The sequence below is a fragment of the Kogia breviceps genome, chromosome 2 (assembly GCF_026419965.1).
Source record: "Kogia breviceps isolate mKogBre1 chromosome 2, mKogBre1 haplotype 1, whole genome shotgun sequence".
In the NCBI taxonomy this organism is placed as follows: Eukaryota; Metazoa; Chordata; class Mammalia; order Artiodactyla; family Physeteridae; genus Kogia; species Kogia breviceps.
The window spans coordinates 45208953-45227927 of NC_081311.1; the positions used below are offsets into that span (position 1 = coordinate 45208953).

An 18975-nucleotide genomic window follows, 5' to 3' on the forward strand; every position below is an offset into this window, starting at 1 on the left:
AACTAATGAGCCTGTGTGTCACAACTACTGAAGCCCGCGTGCCTAGAGCCCATGCTCCGCAACAAGAGAAGCCACTGCAATGAGAGGCCTGCGCACCCCAACGAAGAGTAGCCCCCGCTCTCCACAACTAGAGAAAGCCCGCGTGCGCCCAGCAATGAAGACCCAATGCAGCCAAAAATAAATTAATTAAATAATTAATTTAAATAAATAAATAAATAAATAAAACATCATCTTTTTCTATGCTCCAGCAATCCATGTTTTAACAAATGAGGGTTATTTGTGTTTGAATACTGTGGTGTGTCACAAGTTTAAAGGGGTGGAGTAAGAAAGAAACTCTGAGGCAATCCATGTGGCTTTTCAGAATTTCCCAGCTCATACAACCTTTTAATGTTTCATATTTGAGTTTATTTTTTATTTAGAAAGTAGTTTATTAATTTAACAAAAAAGAAAGAAAGTAGTTTGTGTCAGTCAAGATATTTTATACCAGTTCCTTCCTAGATCACACTTCTGTCCTAGGAGAAACTTTCTTTCTAGGACTCCCTTGAGTGATCTAAACTTTAATGAACACATTCAGAAGGTGACCCTTGAGGCTTGTAGCTACTCTTATATGTATTTTCTTGGAGGCACAACTACTTGTAAGTTTCTAAGGATCCAGAGGACCTCTTTCCTATATCTTTTAAACTATTGGGTTGGCCAAAAAGTTCATTCAGTTTTAAGTAAAAACAAAAGGCACGTTTTTCATTTTCATGAAGAACTTTATTGAACAAGGTATTCACTAACCGAATGAACTTTTTGGCCAACCCAGTATATCTTATAAAGTTACTTTTTTCCACAAATAAGTTCTCCTTGAATTTCATGCCCCAGTTCAATTATTAACAAATGTGCCTGACTAGTGACTTGTGAGGATTTTTATTACTATCATAATCTTATACCATTAAAATAAATGTTTAAAACATTGGAGTTGGGACGAGAGTATAAAATCAGTCATGATCCCTATTAGAAAGGATGTGGAAGTGCTTAATAAACTCCTGCTATAATTAATTCAGCTGGTTAAATTGAGCTTGGAAAAAGTAAGAAAAAAAAACTCAGTCCATGCCACAGACTGCAGCTCTGAGTATGCGTAGCTCTGTCACCAAGGACTGCCAGTGTTTGGAAGACAGCTTAACTTTGAGACTAGGTCAGCTCAGCACAAACCTCTAACTCCTCTTGGAAAAGCAGCCCAAAGCTATGTCCTGAAAGTAGGTCAGCAGCATCTTAAATAAACAATAAGGATGGCATATTTAGAGTTTTGAGGTCTTCTAAATCAGAAGAACCACAACAAAAAAGACTCAAAAGAATTTTATGTGGCTTTGGACACTTTTCTAGAGTATAATACATTCTGTAAATTGAAAGTAGTTGTGGCAGTGGCATGTGTTTTTGATACCTTAATGATTAATATTCTTTTGAGGTTCATTTCTAGATGTTATATGTTATTTAAAAGACCCCCCCCAGTCTTTTTTAAGTGACCTGCACTATTCTCTTAACACCTGTTATTAAGTTTTTTTAATTATATGCAGCCTGCATATCTACATAGGAGAGTAATTCTGATGCTATTGCCAAATCTAATCATTTTCATTTTTAAAAATAAATTTATTTATTTATCTTTGGCTGCATTGGTCTTCGTTGCTGCACGTGGGCTTTCTGTAGTTGCGGTGAGCAAGGGCTACGATTTGTTGTGGTGTATGGGCTTCATTAGTTATGGCACACAGGCTCAGTAGTTGTGGCACACGGGCTCAGTAGTTGTGGCTTGCAAGCTCTAGAGCGCAGACTCAGTAGTTGTGGCGCACTGGCTTAGTTGCTCCGTGGCATGTGGAATCTTCCCAGAGCAGGGCTCGAACCCATGTCCCCCTCTTTGGCAGGCGGATTCTCAACCACTGCGCCACCAGGGAAGCCCCTGCATTTCAAAAAAATAGAAATTTGAGATATCTATGCTCTGCTGATCACGCTATTCCTTTTTTTTTTAATTGGAGTACAGTTGATTTACAATGTTGTGTTAGTTTCTGCTGTACAGCAAAGTGAATCAGCTATACGTATACATATATCCCCTCTTTGTTGTATTTCCTTCCCATTTAGATCACCATAGAGCACTGAGTAGAGTTCCCTGTGCTGTATAGTCATTTCTCATTAGTTATCTATTTCATACATAGTAGTGTATATATGTCAATCCCAATCTCCCAATCCATCCCACCCTGCCTTCTCCCCTTGGTATTCATATGTTTGTTCTCTACACCCGTGTCTCTATTTCTGTTTTGCGAGTAAGTTCATCTGTACCATTTTTCTAGATTCCACATATGTGCATTAATATAGGATATTTGTTTTTCTCTTTCTGACTTACTTCATTCTGTATGACATTCTCTAGGACCATCCACATCTCTGCAAATGGCACAATTTCATCCCTTTTTATGGCTGAGTAATATTCCATTGTATATGTATACCACATCTTCTTTATCCATTCGTCTGTTGATGGACATTTAGGTTGCTTCCATGTCCTGGCTATTGTAAATAGAGCTGCAGTGAACATTGTGGTACGTGACTCTTTTTGAATTATGGTTTTCTCTGGATATATGCCCAGGAATGGGATTGCTGGATCATATGGTAGTTCTATTTTTAGTTTTTTAAGGAACCTCTGTGCTGTTCTCCATAGGGGTTGTATCAAGCTATTCCTTAAATTGTATTGTTTAACTCGAACAATATCAAGCACCTTATATGAAAGGTATTGTTCTAAGTATTGTGGAGGAATTCATGAATAAAATGCAAAAAAATCTTAGTTTTAAAATAATATTCTGGTAGAAGAGGAAAGGGAAGGAGGAAATTAGTATTTCTTGAGCATCTATTATACATGCCAGGTATTAAGCTAGTTACTTCACTTATGTGTTTTCATTTAATTCTCAGTATAGTTCTTCCAGTGATGTTCCCATATGAGGCACTTGAGCAAGAGGTTAAGTGAGTTAGTTGCCCAAGGTCACATAGCTAGTAAGGGTCAGTAGCAAGGCCAGGTCTGACTCCAAAACTCATATTTTTAAAGTGGTCATTGAGAAGACAGCCACTGTTAAGGAGATGGATAAAATTTGGGCACAGGGAGTTAGAAGGAAGGTTATTTTCAGAGAAGTAAAATTATGAAGGTCAGAAAACTTTAGCCATGTACAGGGAACATCCAAGTACACAGGCTAGACCTGACTAGATGGTTCTCAAACTTTTTGGTCTCAGGACCCCCTTATATTAAAAGTATTGAGTGCCTCAAAGAGCTTTTGTTTGTATAGGCTATATGTATTAATAGTTACCATATGAGAAATTAAAACAAATTTTAAAATATTTAGTAATTTTAAAAATGACAGTAAACCCATTGGATATTAACATAACATTTTTATTAAAGATAACTATATATTACAAAACAAAAAAAAGTAGAGTGTCATTGTTTTATACGTGTTCAGATCTCATTATAGTCAGGCTTATAAATGACAGTTGAATTCTCACATCTGCTCATGCATTCAATCTGTTACAGTATCAATTATTCTTAAACTGGAAAACTCCACTGTATACCCATGAGATAATTGAGAGTGAAAAAGGCAAATATCTTAGTTTTATTGTGAAATTAATTTTGACCTCACAGACCTCCTGAAAGTGTTATAGAAAACCCAAGGGCATTCTTTGGAGAATTACTGGGGATGTTTGTGAAGGGGAACCCAATTGAAAGTGTAGGGTTAGGACTAGATAATGAAAAGAGTTGGTTGAGTTTGGTCTTTAATAAGCAATGGGGAGCCACTGACATTTTCTAAGCAGAAAAATGAAATAAACCGAGCTGTGCTTTTAGAAGATTGTTATGCAGGTAATTCATAGAGTATTGGGAAGCAATTATAGTTGAACTGTAATAGATTTTTGAGGTAATGTAATAGGTATTAAGGTAGAATATATTATACTCTTCCTCTGACAAGATGAACTAGAGAAAGGGGAGTCAAAATGAGCGTGGTGACTAGGAGACTAATAATCCCATTAATAAATATAGGGAACACAGAAAAAGAAGCAAGCTTGGGAAGGAAAATAGTGAATTAAGTTTTAGAATATATTTTTTAAAAGTTTTACATTATTTTTTATTCTGAAATAATTTTAGTCTTACAGAAAATTTGCAAAAATAGTACAGAAAGGTCTCATATATCCTTCATCTAATTTCCCCTAATTTTTACAATATATATAACCATTGTACAGTTATCAAAATGAGGAAAGTAACAGTGATACAAGTACTGTAAGCTAAACTACAGACCTAATTCAGATTTTACCAGTTTTTCCACTGTTCTTTTGCTGTCCAAGGATCCAACCTGGGATCCCACATTGGATTTAGTTTTTGTGTCTCCTTAGTATATAATATGTCCTCTAATCTGTGACAGTTCCTCAGTCTTTCCTTGTCTTGCAAAAATTTTTAATAAAAAAGAGAGAAGATGCTTATAATATATGTAGTGGGGAAAAAACAGTGTCATTTCATCTCTCTTAAAATGCATAAGAACCTGAGTAAAACCATTATTTTTTCTTTAAAAAGTTGAAAAAATTATTGTAAAAAATTGAAACAGTGTAAAAGATGTAAATAAAAGGTGACAGCCCACTGCCAGATATAACTACTGTTAATAGTGTGGTGTGTATTCTTTCAATTTATTTTCTATGCATGTATAGTATTATGGGATCTATTGAGCATACTTCTGCCACATATATTTTTCACTCAAAAACTATATTATTTTTATACAACGTTCTTTGATGTCAGCATATACATATCTCATTCTTTTTAGTGGCTGTAGTATCTCATAGTATGGTTATGTCAGAACCATTCCCTTATTGATCGACCTTTAGGTTATCCTCAGTCTTTCATAATTATACAAAATGCCTCACTAAACATCCTTATGTATTTATCTTTGTCTGTTTGGATGATTATTACTAGGAGGTGAAATTCCTGCATTAGAGATCACATGCATTTTCCACTTTCACAGTTATTGCCAAATTTCCCTCCAAAAGGTTCTATCTCAACTAACACTCCCTCCAACAGCAAGTGACATGCTTATTTCCTGCCAAAACCATGGATGGAGGTATTCTAATACGCTGACAGTGGTTTGGTTTGGGTAATGGCCTTATGGGTGTTTGACTGTTTATACATTGCTGTCTCTTGTTTTTCCCTACAAAGCACTGTTTTGCTTTGTTTTGCTTTTGTAACACACACACACACACACACACACACACACACACACACACACTACTTAGTTAAAAAAGAATGGTTTTAGAAAGAGAAAAACAAATACCGTATGCTAACGCATATATATGGAATCTAAAAAACGGTACTGATGAACCTAGTGGCAGGGCAGGAATAAAGATGCAGACAAAGAGAATGGACTTGAGGACACAGAGGGGGAAGGGGAAACCTGGGACAAAGAGGGAGAGTAGCATTGACATACATACACTGCCAAATGTAAAATGGAATGCTAGCGGAAAGCTGCCAGAGCACAAGGAGATCAATTTGATGCCTTGTGATGACCTAGAGGGGTGGAATAGGGAGGGTGGGAGGGAGTCTCAAGAGGGAGGGGATATGGGGATATGTGTATCCATATAGCTGATTCACTTCGTTGTACAACAGAAACTAACACAACATTGTAAAGCAATTATACTCCAATAAAGATGTGGAACAAAATGAATGGTTTTAAAAGCTTTGTCTTTGAGACCTTTAACTGTTAATCAGCATGGGATAAATTGGATCTTATGAGGATCCTATGGACTTGAGCAACTTGTATAATTCAGTGTTAATTCTTAAAGAGTGGAGAGAAGAGCAAAGGAAGAGATTACTGATCCTAGCATTTCCTTTTGAAATAACATAAGAATCATTAAATTATTTTTAGTACTCCATATGTGGCTGTGATTCTAGAAGTAGATAAATAAGAATGCCAGTTATGGTAGAGAAAGCATAAATCAGGTAATTGTGTGATTTCTGAAAAACTTTGAGTAAATAAATCAAAAGGGAGAAGTATAAGTGGTCCTTGATTTCTTGTGTTCGTCTAAAAGTATACTGGCTTCTGAATAGACTAAGAGCAAAAAGGTGGGGTTTTGATTTGTTTGGTTATAGTTTTTGTTTGTTTTATATTTTCACCTCCCTAGCACAACTCAGAATTTTTCATTTTTCAAATTTAAGGTCTCCATTTTTGTAGGCAGGGGAGGGTGTGTATTGTGCCTTTTGTTTTCTGTTGGTCATTCTGTCTGTGCATATGCACCATAGTTTCAGTTGTGTATTTCCAAGCAGTGTAATAGGGCATATTTCCAGACATATTTTTTTTTTACTTTTTATTTTATATTGGGGTTTGGCGATTATCAATGTTGTGATAGTTTCGGGTACACAGCAAGGCGACTTAGCCATACATAAACATGTATCCATTTCTCCACCAAACTGTCATGCAGGCTGCCACATAACATTGAGCAGAGTTCCCTGTGCTATACAGTAGGTCCTTGTTGGTTATCCATCTTAAATATAGCAGCAGACACATATTTTGATAAAAAGAACATTATAAATTTAGACCCTCCTAAAAAAGTCTAGGATGCGTTTAAGTTTCCTTACCAAAGCACTTGTGTCAGTATTAGTAGTAATTTAATGATTGATGTGACTATTAAGAATGTTTGATGTACCATCAGCTGCCTCTTTCCTATAAGTGAGCTTTAAATAGACAACTTAAGAACCTGGCCTTGGCTTCACAGAGAACATGGTCCTGAGAAAAGGAGAAAGGATGTGTGAGTTGACTGCCCAGAGCCCAGGCACAGAGCCTAGCACGTCCAGCTCTGTGCTCCCAGCTCTTCACTTTTTCTGCCCACCTGCCTTCCTTTTAAAAATTAAAACAAAGCTTTTAAATTCTGATTATGATGTATATGTATAATACATGATATAATGTATGTTCACTCAAAACAAGTAATAAAATATTGAAAGTGATAAATGACAAAGTAAAGGCAACTGTAATCCTCAGAAAAAAAAAAAAGAAAAAAACCTGGCCTTGGGACTTCCCTGGTGGTCCAATGGTAAAGAATCCACCTTCCGGGCTTCCCTGGTGGCACAGTGGTTAAGAATCCGCCTGCCAATACCGGGGACATGGGTTCAAGCCCTGGTCTGGGAACATCCCGCATGCTGCGGAGTAACTAAACCTGTGCACCACAACTACTGAGCCTGCACTCTAGAGCCCACAAGCCACAACTACTGAGCCCGCGTGCCACAACTACTGAAGCCCCTGCTCCTAGAGCCCGTGTTCTGCAACAAGAGAAGCCAGAGCAATGAGAAGCCTGCACACCACAACAAAGAGTAGCCCCCACTTGCCACAACTAGAGAAAGCCCTTGAGCAGCAACGAAGACCCAGTGCAGCCAAAAATAAAAAATAAATAAATAAATTAATTAATTAATTTGAAAAAAAAAAGGAATCCCCCTTTCAATGAAGGGAACATGGGTTTGATCCCTGGTCAGGGAACTAAGATCCCACATGCCACGGGTCAACTAAGCCCATGTGCCACAACTACTGAGCCCGTGTGCCTGAACTTGCGGGCCTGTGTGCCACAAAACTACAGAGCCCACATGCTCTGGAGCCCACGCACCACAACTAGAGAGAGAAAACCCACACGCGAAAACTAGAGAGAAGCCCCACGTGCCACAACAAAAGATCTCGCATACCGCAACAAAGATACTGCATACCGCAGCTAAGACCCACGTAGCCAAAAAAATAATAATAAAATTAATTAATTATTTTTTTTTAAAAGAACCTGGCCTTTGGAGGAGTTCTGTTGTTAGATTTTATCTTTCTCATCCTTAGGTCTAACTTCTGTCAAGAGGTAAAATCAGGGCACAGAAATATAAGAACATGATAATGAGTATTTTTCTATACTATTTTGAAGGGATTTGAAAGAACAGTCTGACATTTGAAATTTGAACACAATTCAGGGCTATTCCATGTAAAACATAGTTTTGGGGTTTTTTTATTAGTAAACAAAAATAAATTTGTATTTATGTATGATTTACTCACATATACATTACTCTGTAAAATATATACATGCAAATCATTACAGTTTTTAACCACAATTAGAGATTATTTTCTTTTTCTTAAATTATATTTAATTGAAGTGTAGTTGATTTACAATGTTGTGTTAATTACTGCTATACAACAAAGTGATTCAGTTATACATATATATACGTATATATAGATATATATACACATATTATTCTTTAAAAAATAAATTTATTTATTTATTTATTTATGGCTGTGTTGGATCTTCATTGCTGCGCGCAGGCTTTCTCTAGTTGTGGCGAGTGGGGGCTACTCTTCATTGCTGTGCGTGGACTTCTCACTGCGGTGGCCTCTCCTGTTGCAGAGCACGGGCTCTAGGCGTGCGGGCTTCAGCAGCTGTGGCACATGGACTCAGTAGTTGTACCTCACGGGCTCTAGAGCGCAGGCTCAGTAGTGGTGGCGCATGGGCTTAGTTGCTTTGCGGCATGTGGGATCCTCCCCGACAAGGGATCAAACCCATGTCACCTGCACTGGCAGGCGGATTCCCAACCACTGTGCCACCAGGGAAGTCCCTACACACACATTCTTATATATATATATATTCTTTTCCATTATGGTTTATCACGGGATCCTGAATATAGTTCTCTGTGCTATACAGTAGGACCTTCTTGTTTATCCATTCTGTATATAAAAGCTTACATCTGGGGCTTCCCTGGTGGTGCAGTGGTTAAGAATCCACCTGCCAATTCAGGGGACATGGGTTCGAGCCCTGGTCCAGGAAGATCCCATGTGCCGCAGAGCAACTAAGCCCATGTGCCACAACTACAAAGCCTGTGCTCTAGAGCCCGTGAGCCACAGCTGCTGAGCCTGCACGCTACAGCTACTGAAGCCTGCATGCCTAGAGCCCCTGCTCCACAATAAGAGAAGCCACTGCAATGAGAAGCCTGCACACCGCAACGAAGAGTAGCCCCCGCTGTCTGCAACTAGAGAAAGCCTGCGCACAGCAATGAAGACCCAATGCAGTGAAAAATTAATTAATTAATTAATTATTTTTTAAAAAGCTTACATCTGCTATCCCCAACCTCTCACTCCACCCCTCCCCCAACGCCCTCCCCATTGGCAACCACCAATCTGTTCTCTATGTCCGTGATTCTGTTTCTGTTTCATAGGAGACTATCATTTTCTTATTAACTAGTTTTCTAGTTAAAGTAAGGGCCAAGAGGGACTTCCCTGGTAGTCCAGTGGGTAAGACTCTGTGCTCCAACGCAGGGGACCCGGGTTCGATTCCTGGTCAGGGAACTAAGATCCCACATACCACGACTAAGTCTGTATGCCGCAGCTAGAGAAGTCCACACTCCGCAACTAGAAAAGCCCATGTGCCACAACGAAGACCCAGCACAGCCAAAATAAATAAATAAAATTTATTTTAAAAATACTCTCTTAAAAAAATTAAAATAAAATAAGGGCCAAGAAGTTCCATTTACCCATTTACACTAATGTTTAGAAAACTCAACATGATGAATCTTTTCAAAAGCAATCTCCTAAAAGACCGAATTAGAAACCAGTTAAGTAAAGCACAGTCATTCTAAAACGGGGCTATGGGGAATTCCCTGGTGGTCCAATGGTTAGGACTCTGTGCTTCCACTGCAGGGGGCCCAGGTTCGATCCTTGGTGGGGGAACTAAGACCCCACAAGCCACCTGGTGAGGCCAAAAATAAATAAAATGGGGCTATGACTTGGGAACTGCTCCTCCCTGAATCATTTAAACTGGTTCAATAATTGTATTCAGCTACTAGAGAATTGGATGGTTGTTATGAATCCTGTATTAACTTTACATTTATTTGAATGCCTACTATGTGCCAGAGACTGCTGTATGCTTCATATGTATCATTTTACTTGTTTGTCATAGAAACTGTGGATGAAAGTCATAATATCATTTTTCATTAACGAAAACTAAGGCTTAAGTTTTGCCCAAGATCATGAGGCAGATGAGTGATGGCACCTAGACTTGAGCTTCAAAGCCTTGCTTTTTAACCACTGTCACTGAAATCTGCCTCTTTATTCTTTAACTATGCCAGGACCAAAGAAGCTGCTAACTCTGTTTAGTTAATTCTTGTCAGGAAGAAAAGGACAGCAGGAACTGTGGGGAAAAAACAACAAAAACAAAAATGAGAGTACTGAGGTATACTGGAAAAGACCAGAAGACTTGGAAGGAGACTTGATTTGCACTTGGCTCCGTTACTTAGCTCATATATCACTTTCTTAGGAAAGCCTTTCCCTACTCCTTGTTTGTCTCTATTAGGACACTGAACTGATTGCAATGATTCTAAGGTGTACATCTTTTTCATTTTAACATTTCTAAAATCTGGATGCGTCTTATAATTGTTGGTGTCTTAAAATAAATTGACAGTGTTTCTCCTTAATTATTGGTACATAAAATAAGGATGTGATTTACCATTGATGGCATCTTAGATTTGATGAGTGCAGTATTTGTTTACATGTGTTCCCATGAAAATGTTTACATCATTCCCACAGTTTTAAAATAACAGGTATATACAGTGATTTTTCTGATTTCTATTCTAATCCTCTTTTAAGCTCTAGCCCTGTATGTTGAATAAATTTTCCTTTGATTTCACAAGGATCACAGATTCAGTGTATCTACTTTCCAAATCAGCATGTCTTCTAGTATATTCCCACATCTCAGTAAATGGTATCTACACCTGTAGAAACTAAAAAGCTAGAAATCCCACTGCCAGGGTTTGAATACCAGTTCCACCCTATATTAGTTTTGTGAGCACACAGTGAAGCGTGTCACCTTTATTCTTCATTTGTAAAATGGGAAGCATAATAACACCTACCTCTCAGGATTATTAAGATGGTAAAACATCGAGTAAATATTAGCTACTGCTAGTCTTCAACATATATATTCGTGACCTTTCTCCTTCCTCTGTACATGTAATTCATTGTCAATCCTGTGATAAGTAAGCCTTTCACAATATCCCAGATCCATTCTCTTTTTTATCTGCCGCTTCTCCAGTCCAAGCCCCTGTTATAGCCTGTAATAACTAATCTAGTAGCTTCTCCGCTTTCCCATCTGATCCATTCAGTACATAGACCAGTCAGAGCCATCTTTTAAGTCAGATTATGCTACTTCTTAAAACCCCTCCCAATGCACTTGGTATAAAACCCCCAGTCCTTAATATGGTGTATATTGTTCTCAGTTTTCTGCCTGGCCTCTGCCTACTTTCTTTCATCCTCATCTTATGCCACTCTGCCTCATGTTACTCATTTCTCCCAAAACTGACTCCCACTCATCCTTTTGATTTCAGCTGAAATGTTACTTTCTCAGATACATTCCCTTATCTTCGTAACTAAATTAGGTTCTTCAGTTCTAATATATAGTCTTTTATATTGAATTTACACCTTTCATAGTTGGTGGTGATCATTTCCTTCCCAACTGAAGGTAAATTATTTCCCCAAAGTCATAGAGCTAGTTATGGTAGGATTGGAATGCCAGCCTGGGACTGGCCAACTAAAGCTGTGCCATTTCCATGATCCTTCCTGTGCTTCCTTGAGAGCAGAAAAGAGTATATGAATCAATGTGCTAGCCTTTAAAATATGGCCCAACTGCTCTCCTTTCTTTCCATTTAACCTTCATGTTGTTCCTTAAATATCCATCTCTCTGTGAGCCTTCACTCTCCCAAATTAGATTATAAACTGGTTGAAGTAGGATCTGTTTTTTATATATTATACACCTAGCATTTACGTAAGTTACCCTGCATATAATAGATACTCAAAAATAGTTTGTCTTAGGGATGCTAAAGAAAAACAATTTTTTAATCCATTTAATTTTTTCAGGGTTTGGAGCTGTCTCATGAAGGAATTTAATACCTCATTCCATATTTTTCTACCCATCAGTGACAGAGTACATTTTATGTGTCCATATTGTGAATAGAACTGCCTAAAATGATTTTTAAATGAGTAGTTTATGTCTTCATGGATTATTATGCTTGTTTCACTGGAAAATAATTAACCTTAAGTATTTTTGCTTTGCTTCAGGAATTGAGTGATCTACAGCGCGACCCACCTGCTCACTGTTCGGCTGGACCTGTGGGAGATGACTGTAAGCTTTGCTCTCTTGCTAGGATTTTTGCTACCATTAATAATACAGGTGTGAACACTTGTTAATGACTCCAAAACTCCTTTGTTTGTTTCAGTGTTCCACTGGCAAGCAACTATTATGGGGCCTGTAAGTATGATTCATTTGTGTGAAATTAATCCCCTCAGCCATCCTTCATTCTTAGCATTTCACCTTTGATCAGATGTTTGTGGCTAGGGTTGAATTTTCTTGTACTCTGAATCACTCAGAAAGCAAAATATGAGTAAAGGATTTATGATGATTTTCTAGAGCCCTGGTGGCAAATACTTGCTAGGAACACATTTACAATACTTTGCCAAATCCTTGATCATTATGCATAATAATGAATCACCCACAATTTGCAACCAGGCTGCATGTTTATCTTTTTTTAAACACAGAAAGTCAGTTGTTCAGAACTAGGCGTAATTACTCTCACATCAACATTTTAGTAGATTAGAAATAAGTCTAATTAACCCAATAATGGAATTCCTACAAGTAACAAGTACCAATTTGCAATAAGTTTCCTCACTGTTCCTGTGTGTGAGAGGAACAGATAAAATATTGCAATGGCTCTATTGTTGCCACATCATGAATTTGCCTCTTTTGTTGCATTGTCCTGAGCTCAGAATTACCTGCTATTCTGTGACTGGCTTCTCTTAATACTTATTACCTTTGTTAAGATTCTTTCTACACCTGAGAAGCAGTTATGAGTTTTCTTTCTGTGGGCAAAAATCTGATTGCATAAGAATAGGCACTGACACCTCAAATCTACTTTCTGGGTAAAGAGTGCATTAGTAACATGTTTCCATTAACATCATTCTCTCCTCCCTCCCTTGAAAGATCTTTATCTAGTAAGCCATAGAGTTTTTAATCATATTGCCTCATGCTTAACTTTTAAAAAATACAACAGTTATTGAATTTTCAGAGCAGGAGTCCTGAGCAAGAGTCTTAAATTACTAAATTGTTTTATTAAGTTAGTTTTTTAAAGGGTGAAGTGCATCATATTTATTTAACAACTTTTAATAAGAATCTAGTTATTTGATTTTCATTGTTTACCAAGAACTTTCAAAATAATATCAAGTCTCACCCTTACCATTCGAATTATAGCCCATCACAAATATTTCTCAGGTGAATCACATGTAGCAAATGGTTACAATTATGTTACTCATACCCTCTTTATTGTAGTAATGTAAATATGCCACTCAATAATATAATTTGAACATCTAAGAAGACTAAATCTGTTGATTGTAATTAACTTACATTTTCCACATTCCTTATAATTTTTGATGAACTAGAATTAAACTATGTGTATAGTAAGAATAATTATACGGTACAGTCCTCTAATGTATATGTAGAAACTTAAGGAGGAAGTAATGATAGCCTTGCTATTATTACCAAAATGTTAATATACATGATACTTTTAATTCAATATAAATGAATTAAAATAGAATTTAAGGTGTTTTTGCTACTTTTTTCCCCCTTTTCCCTTTTTTTAATCATCCTTTTTTTTTCTTGCTTGTAACATTATAAGTATTTCCTAATTGCTATAAAGAGATATGGCCAAACTTAAATTCCTCTTGTAAAGTTGATTCCTAATTCGATAATTCTATGAAACTGAATTTATCTAGTTTTGTTTGGGGCTTTTTTGCATTTCCCACGTTGTTTTGTAAACTGTTACTAAGTGAAGATTTGAGGTCTAAATTATGTAACAGTGTCACTTAGCCTTTTCTTTTCATAAGTTGCTCCTCTCAGTTCATCTCTATTCTTGCCCCTTAAAGGACCATGAGAATTTAAGTTTTATAATTAAGAAGAAAAACACTAGCCCCAACCCTTTTCTTTTATACTGATTACTGCTACAGAAAATTATTTTCTCACAGCAGTCTTGTGTGTTTACTGACCTTTAACAGTCTATACTCATAAACAGATTTGTTTGGGCAAGTCACACCACTCCACTGTGTATGTCCTATTTTTGTTTTATTTTAAACTATGACATTGGCATGATTGTTGGAAAGTCCTCCTTCATGCCTGCAAAGAGAAACCTGTTTTTAAGGTAAATGATATGAACTTATGACAAAATGATGGCATTTTTTTCAAACTGGTATATTTGGAGGGAATCATCTTGGGTTACTAATAATAAATATAGTAATCAAACACTGATGTGATTATTTTGTAATTTCAGCCTGATAGCGCATATCAAGGTGGAGTCTTCTTTCTCACTGTACATTTTCCGACAGACTATCCTTTTAAACCACCAAAGGTATTTTTATTTTTATGATTGACGTGACTCCTGTGTCAGGGGTTTTACTCTCTATCCAGAAATATTTTCATGAAAAGACTGTTGGTAGGTTGGCATGTTTCAAACTGTTCTGTAAAATCAGTGAATCTAAAATATGCTTTCTTACTCAAATATTGTATTATGTCTATAAACAGAAGGCAGTATCTGTTAGGCTAGAAACTAGCTTCCCTACCTGTCTTTCCCTCTGCATTAGATATGTGTAGTTTGGGAAGTTTTTATGGACAAGAGTTAGACTCTTCCATTCAGGGGGTTATCTTTCCTAGGTTGACCCTTCTTTCTCAGTTTTTAAGTATTCAACAAACATTTATTGAGCACCTACCATGTTCTGTTGCATTGGGAAATACAAAAGTAAATATGACATAGTCCTTTTATTTAGTGTAGGAAAGATTAAAACACATTCTTACTAAATTTAACTTAGATCTAAAGAGGAAGCCAACAAATGATGGGGGTGTCAATGAGGGAGAAAATCATTAACAAATTCTGTCACTGAGGAAATAATTACTTTAGATTTTTTAAAACACCTAATTAACATAACATATGAAATGATGTAACAACTCACATGGAAGATTAGAATTCTTGGTGGATTTGTTAGGGCAGGTAATAAGCTGGGGCCCCTCAACTTTCCTCTGGAATAAGGTCAGCAGCCTATTTCTAGATCCAGGTGTCAATTGATAATCAAATTAAGAAAAGGATCGCTTTGGGGGTTGATGAAAGCCATGGTTAATTACTTTAGGTGCTACTCAGCCAGTCATACCACCTATTATAGACTTATTTATCACACTTTCCAAAATACTCCTCAATTCCTTGGGGTTGGGAAGAGCAGGAAACTGGCTTTGCTTTCACATTATCAGTAGCTAAAGCTACGTGCACATAAAATAGATGCTCATCCAATTTGTGTTGAATACATTTCTCCTCTAAGATCACATAAAATTGAGGACATTTTACCCTAGAGCAAATTGGTTCTGTTTGCTTTCATAGTTCATGGATTGTCACAGTTTTGTTTTGTTTTGTTTTATGTTTAGATTGCTTTCACAACAAAAATTTACCATCCAAACATAAACAGTAATGGAAGTATTTGTCTTGATATCCTGAGGTCACAGTGGTCACCAGCTCTGACTGTATCAAAAGGTAATTTCATTTATCAGATTTACAACAGTTGATAACAGTGAGACAGGAAAAATACAGCAGAAATATCTTAGGGACCAAAGTTTAAAAAAAACAATCTACTGTGTTTTCTTCTGCTTTGCTTTTGCTTTGCTTTCATAGCTTTTATATTACTCTTGCTTGGGGGGTTGATGGGCAGATCTAAATGATGAAATGAGAGAAATGTAAAATGTTAGAACTAGGAATTTGGGGATAGGACTGTTGACATTTCACCCCTTTAGTTTGAGCTTTATCTTTAAAACGAAAGAGACAGGGACAGAGAGAGAGACATACAGAAGTAAAAATAAGATTTTAGGACCAGATGTCCCATTCATTAAATGGAATTATTTATTGACATGATGAGTAAAGGTTTACATCTCCTTTACTTCATCTCAGAGGAAATGTCAGAATGGCAGATAAAGTAAATGATTTAAAATGAAAGACAGGAATTCCCTGGCAGTCCAGTAGTTAGGACTCCACGCTTTCACTGCCGAGGGTCCAGCTTCAATCCCTTGTTGGGGAGCTAAGATCCCACAAGCTGCATGGTGTGGCCAAAAAAAATGAAAGACATATTTCACACTTTAGAATAATGTAGTATATATAGCATGTTAGTCTAAACTTCAAATAATCAGTAGCATCATCGTAAGGACTGATACATAATCCATGCAGATTCTCAACTTTCACAGTTGCATAGCATTATTCTTTGCTAAATTATGAGATGTGTATATAGGGCATCTGAAGCCGTTTGTTTCATTAGCTAATGTTATTTGCTTTGCCAGCCTCTTAATTTTGTCTTGTTTTTCTAACAGAAGAGAACCCGAGTTATTGTTTTGAGTTAGAACCATCTACCCCTGAAAGTAACTTGGTAGTTTTCCCTTTTTATAAAATTTAGGAAAACTGTTTCTCTTGAAGGATTTGGGGGAGGAATCCATGGTCATTAAACAAATTTTTTAAAAATAAATGCTACCTGAATATATAACTTGTTTTAAAAATTGATAAGGTTTAGAGGAAGCAGTGTCCATAGCCATGATTATTTCAAGTATTAGATAAGTAACAGCCCTTCAGATTGGTTAGTTATTCATGAATGGCAATTTTTCTGATCTAACATATCCCTTTAAAATGTTCATGTAGATTCTACTGTCATTTTAAAAATCTTTCACATAATATAACTGTTACACACTAGATATAGGAAAGATACTGTGTCATAGCGTTTTTCAAATTAATATTCTCTTTCCTGGATTAGGATCACAAAATGAAATTCATTTAGCATATGCAGCTAAATACTTAGAGAGCGCAGACTGCCAGATGTTGAACACTTACCTTCTGCCATTGGTAGCTTTTTATAAAAAATAGTTTTGGTAGCTTCTAGAAACTGTCCTTTAAGAACAGTTTCAAACAGCCTCAGTTTCCTCATATGTCAAATGGGGATTATAATAGTATTACCACATATGGTTACTATGCAACTAGCACATAATAAGCATTCAAATGAATGTTATATATTGTTATCTTTTTCCTTATCTGAAAACATTTGATTTGTGTGCATAATAGTGAAATCAGGGCGCAGGGCTCTTGGCAGCAGGAGTGGGGAGATGAGGAACTTCCATCTTGCCTATTTTATTAAGTAGCTTATATTTTCTTTATTTGTACATGTTTCACTTTTTAATATTTTAAATATCTTATTTTGCTTTTTATCATGAGTTTAGTTTGGAAACTTTCTGGAGGTGTGAGCCCAGATAACTTACCCAGTTGGTTTAATATACAGGCTTGAAATTCCATTGGGCAGATGAAAGATTAAAAAGATGAATGAAATATTAGTTTTTGTTAGCCTGTAGCACCCCCTTTCCAAGTCATTTAAGAATCAACTCTGCCTTCCTTATAAATTCACCTTTGGATTTGTAAGAGTAGGAAAAGATAAAGGAACATAGTAGAGGAAGGAGAAGATGGAATTTGTTCCAAAGATTCTACATATCCCCTCAGAAGTGGTGGCATGGAAGCAGACAAATGAGGAACCAGAGTCCTTGTTCCCTTCTTTTTCAGATACTTAGTTGTTTATTTTTTTAAGTGTAGCTATTTGCATTACTATTTTGATACAACATGCAAGAAACAACTACTATAATTTATCAATTTTCATTTATATTTTAAAATATACAAGTTATGTAATGATAGCTGTGCCTATTATTTTTTAAATGCATTTGCTACAAATAACGTACATGGAATAAAAAAAATACATTGAAAATAATCTTACAAATCTTCCTTCTTTAGCTCTAAGCCCAAGTAAAACAGTGCATGAGCTCCATCTCCCAAAGCAGTTTGAACTGTTAACTGTAATTTGATTGCTTTACCTTGAACTGTTCAGGACACAGATTTTCTGCATTAAAGTAGAATAAAAAGTGGACAGTTTTCTTATTAAAGTAAAAAAAGTATCTCTAAGAAACATATAAAGTTAAGATGGGGCTTCCCTGGTGGCGCAGTGGTTGAGAGTCTGCCTGCTAATGCAGGGGATACGGGTTAGTGCCCCGGTCTGGGAAGATCCCACATGCCGCGGAACGGCTGGGCCCGTGAGCCATGGCCGCTGAGCCTGTGCGTCCGGAGCCTGTGCTCCACAAAGGGAGAGGCCACAACAGTGAGAGGCCCGCATACCGCAAAAAAAAAGAAAAAATAAATAAAGTTAGGATGCTATTCTAATATTTTTCCAACTATGTAGCATCAGGGGTATATGTGTGTTACCTAAAAAATATTTCTGTAGAGAACTCTTGAGTTTAAAAGTTAATAGCTACTTTGGAGGTTCACATTTTTTAAATAAATAGAAATTCAAATAGAATTAAAAATTGCAAAAGTGATAATAATTTGTATTATATACACTGTATGGTAATTTTGTAATTAAAAAAATTAAAGACATTTGCTGCCAACCAAAATTAATCTCAAATGTAATTTAATGTGTCCATTTTGTTTTTTCTTTATAAGTTTATTGTCTATTCAGTAAAATTATTTTCACATGTGTAATTCATATAAAATAGAAAGCTCATTACTTAATATGATGTTCTCTTTTAAATCTAGTTTTATTGTCCATATGTTCTCTGCTTTGTGACCCTAATCCAGATGACCCCTTAGTACCAGATATTGCACAAATCTATAAATCAGACAAAGAAAAGTAAGTGTTTGCTTATATTAGTTTCTATTTGGGTTCATTTCTATGTAGTCTGCCAAAACATAAGTATTATCAATGTATTGAAGTACATTTAGTTATGCTTATTGTGTTTATGTTAAGTTTGTTTATCTTTCCAGTGGAGTAAACTTTTCTTTTTAAATTCTATTACTCCTTTTACAAAAAATCTCATTCCTTCCCACTTGTTTCA

The 18975-nt window shown here is 36.4% G+C and overlaps 1 protein-coding gene across 3 annotated transcripts in view; it reads left to right on the top strand.

Moving 5' to 3' along the window:
* The window catches only part of UBE2D1 (ubiquitin conjugating enzyme E2 D1), a 40949-nt gene that overhangs the window by 14146 nt on the left and 7828 nt on the right, over positions 1-18975 (top strand). For 2 of the 3 annotated variants that reach the window (XM_067025128.1, XM_067025127.1), the window contains exons 2-6: positions 12102-12165; positions 12260-12291; positions 14360-14437; positions 15499-15604; positions 18677-18770. In XM_067025128.1, the coding sequence (XP_066881229.1) occupies positions 12102-12165; positions 12260-12291; positions 14360-14437; positions 15499-15604; positions 18677-18770 (374 nt within the window). The remainder of the gene's footprint in view (positions 1-12101; positions 12166-12259; positions 12292-14359; positions 14438-15498; positions 15605-18676; positions 18771-18975) is intronic. The other variant, XM_067025129.1, reaches the window with a different exon arrangement.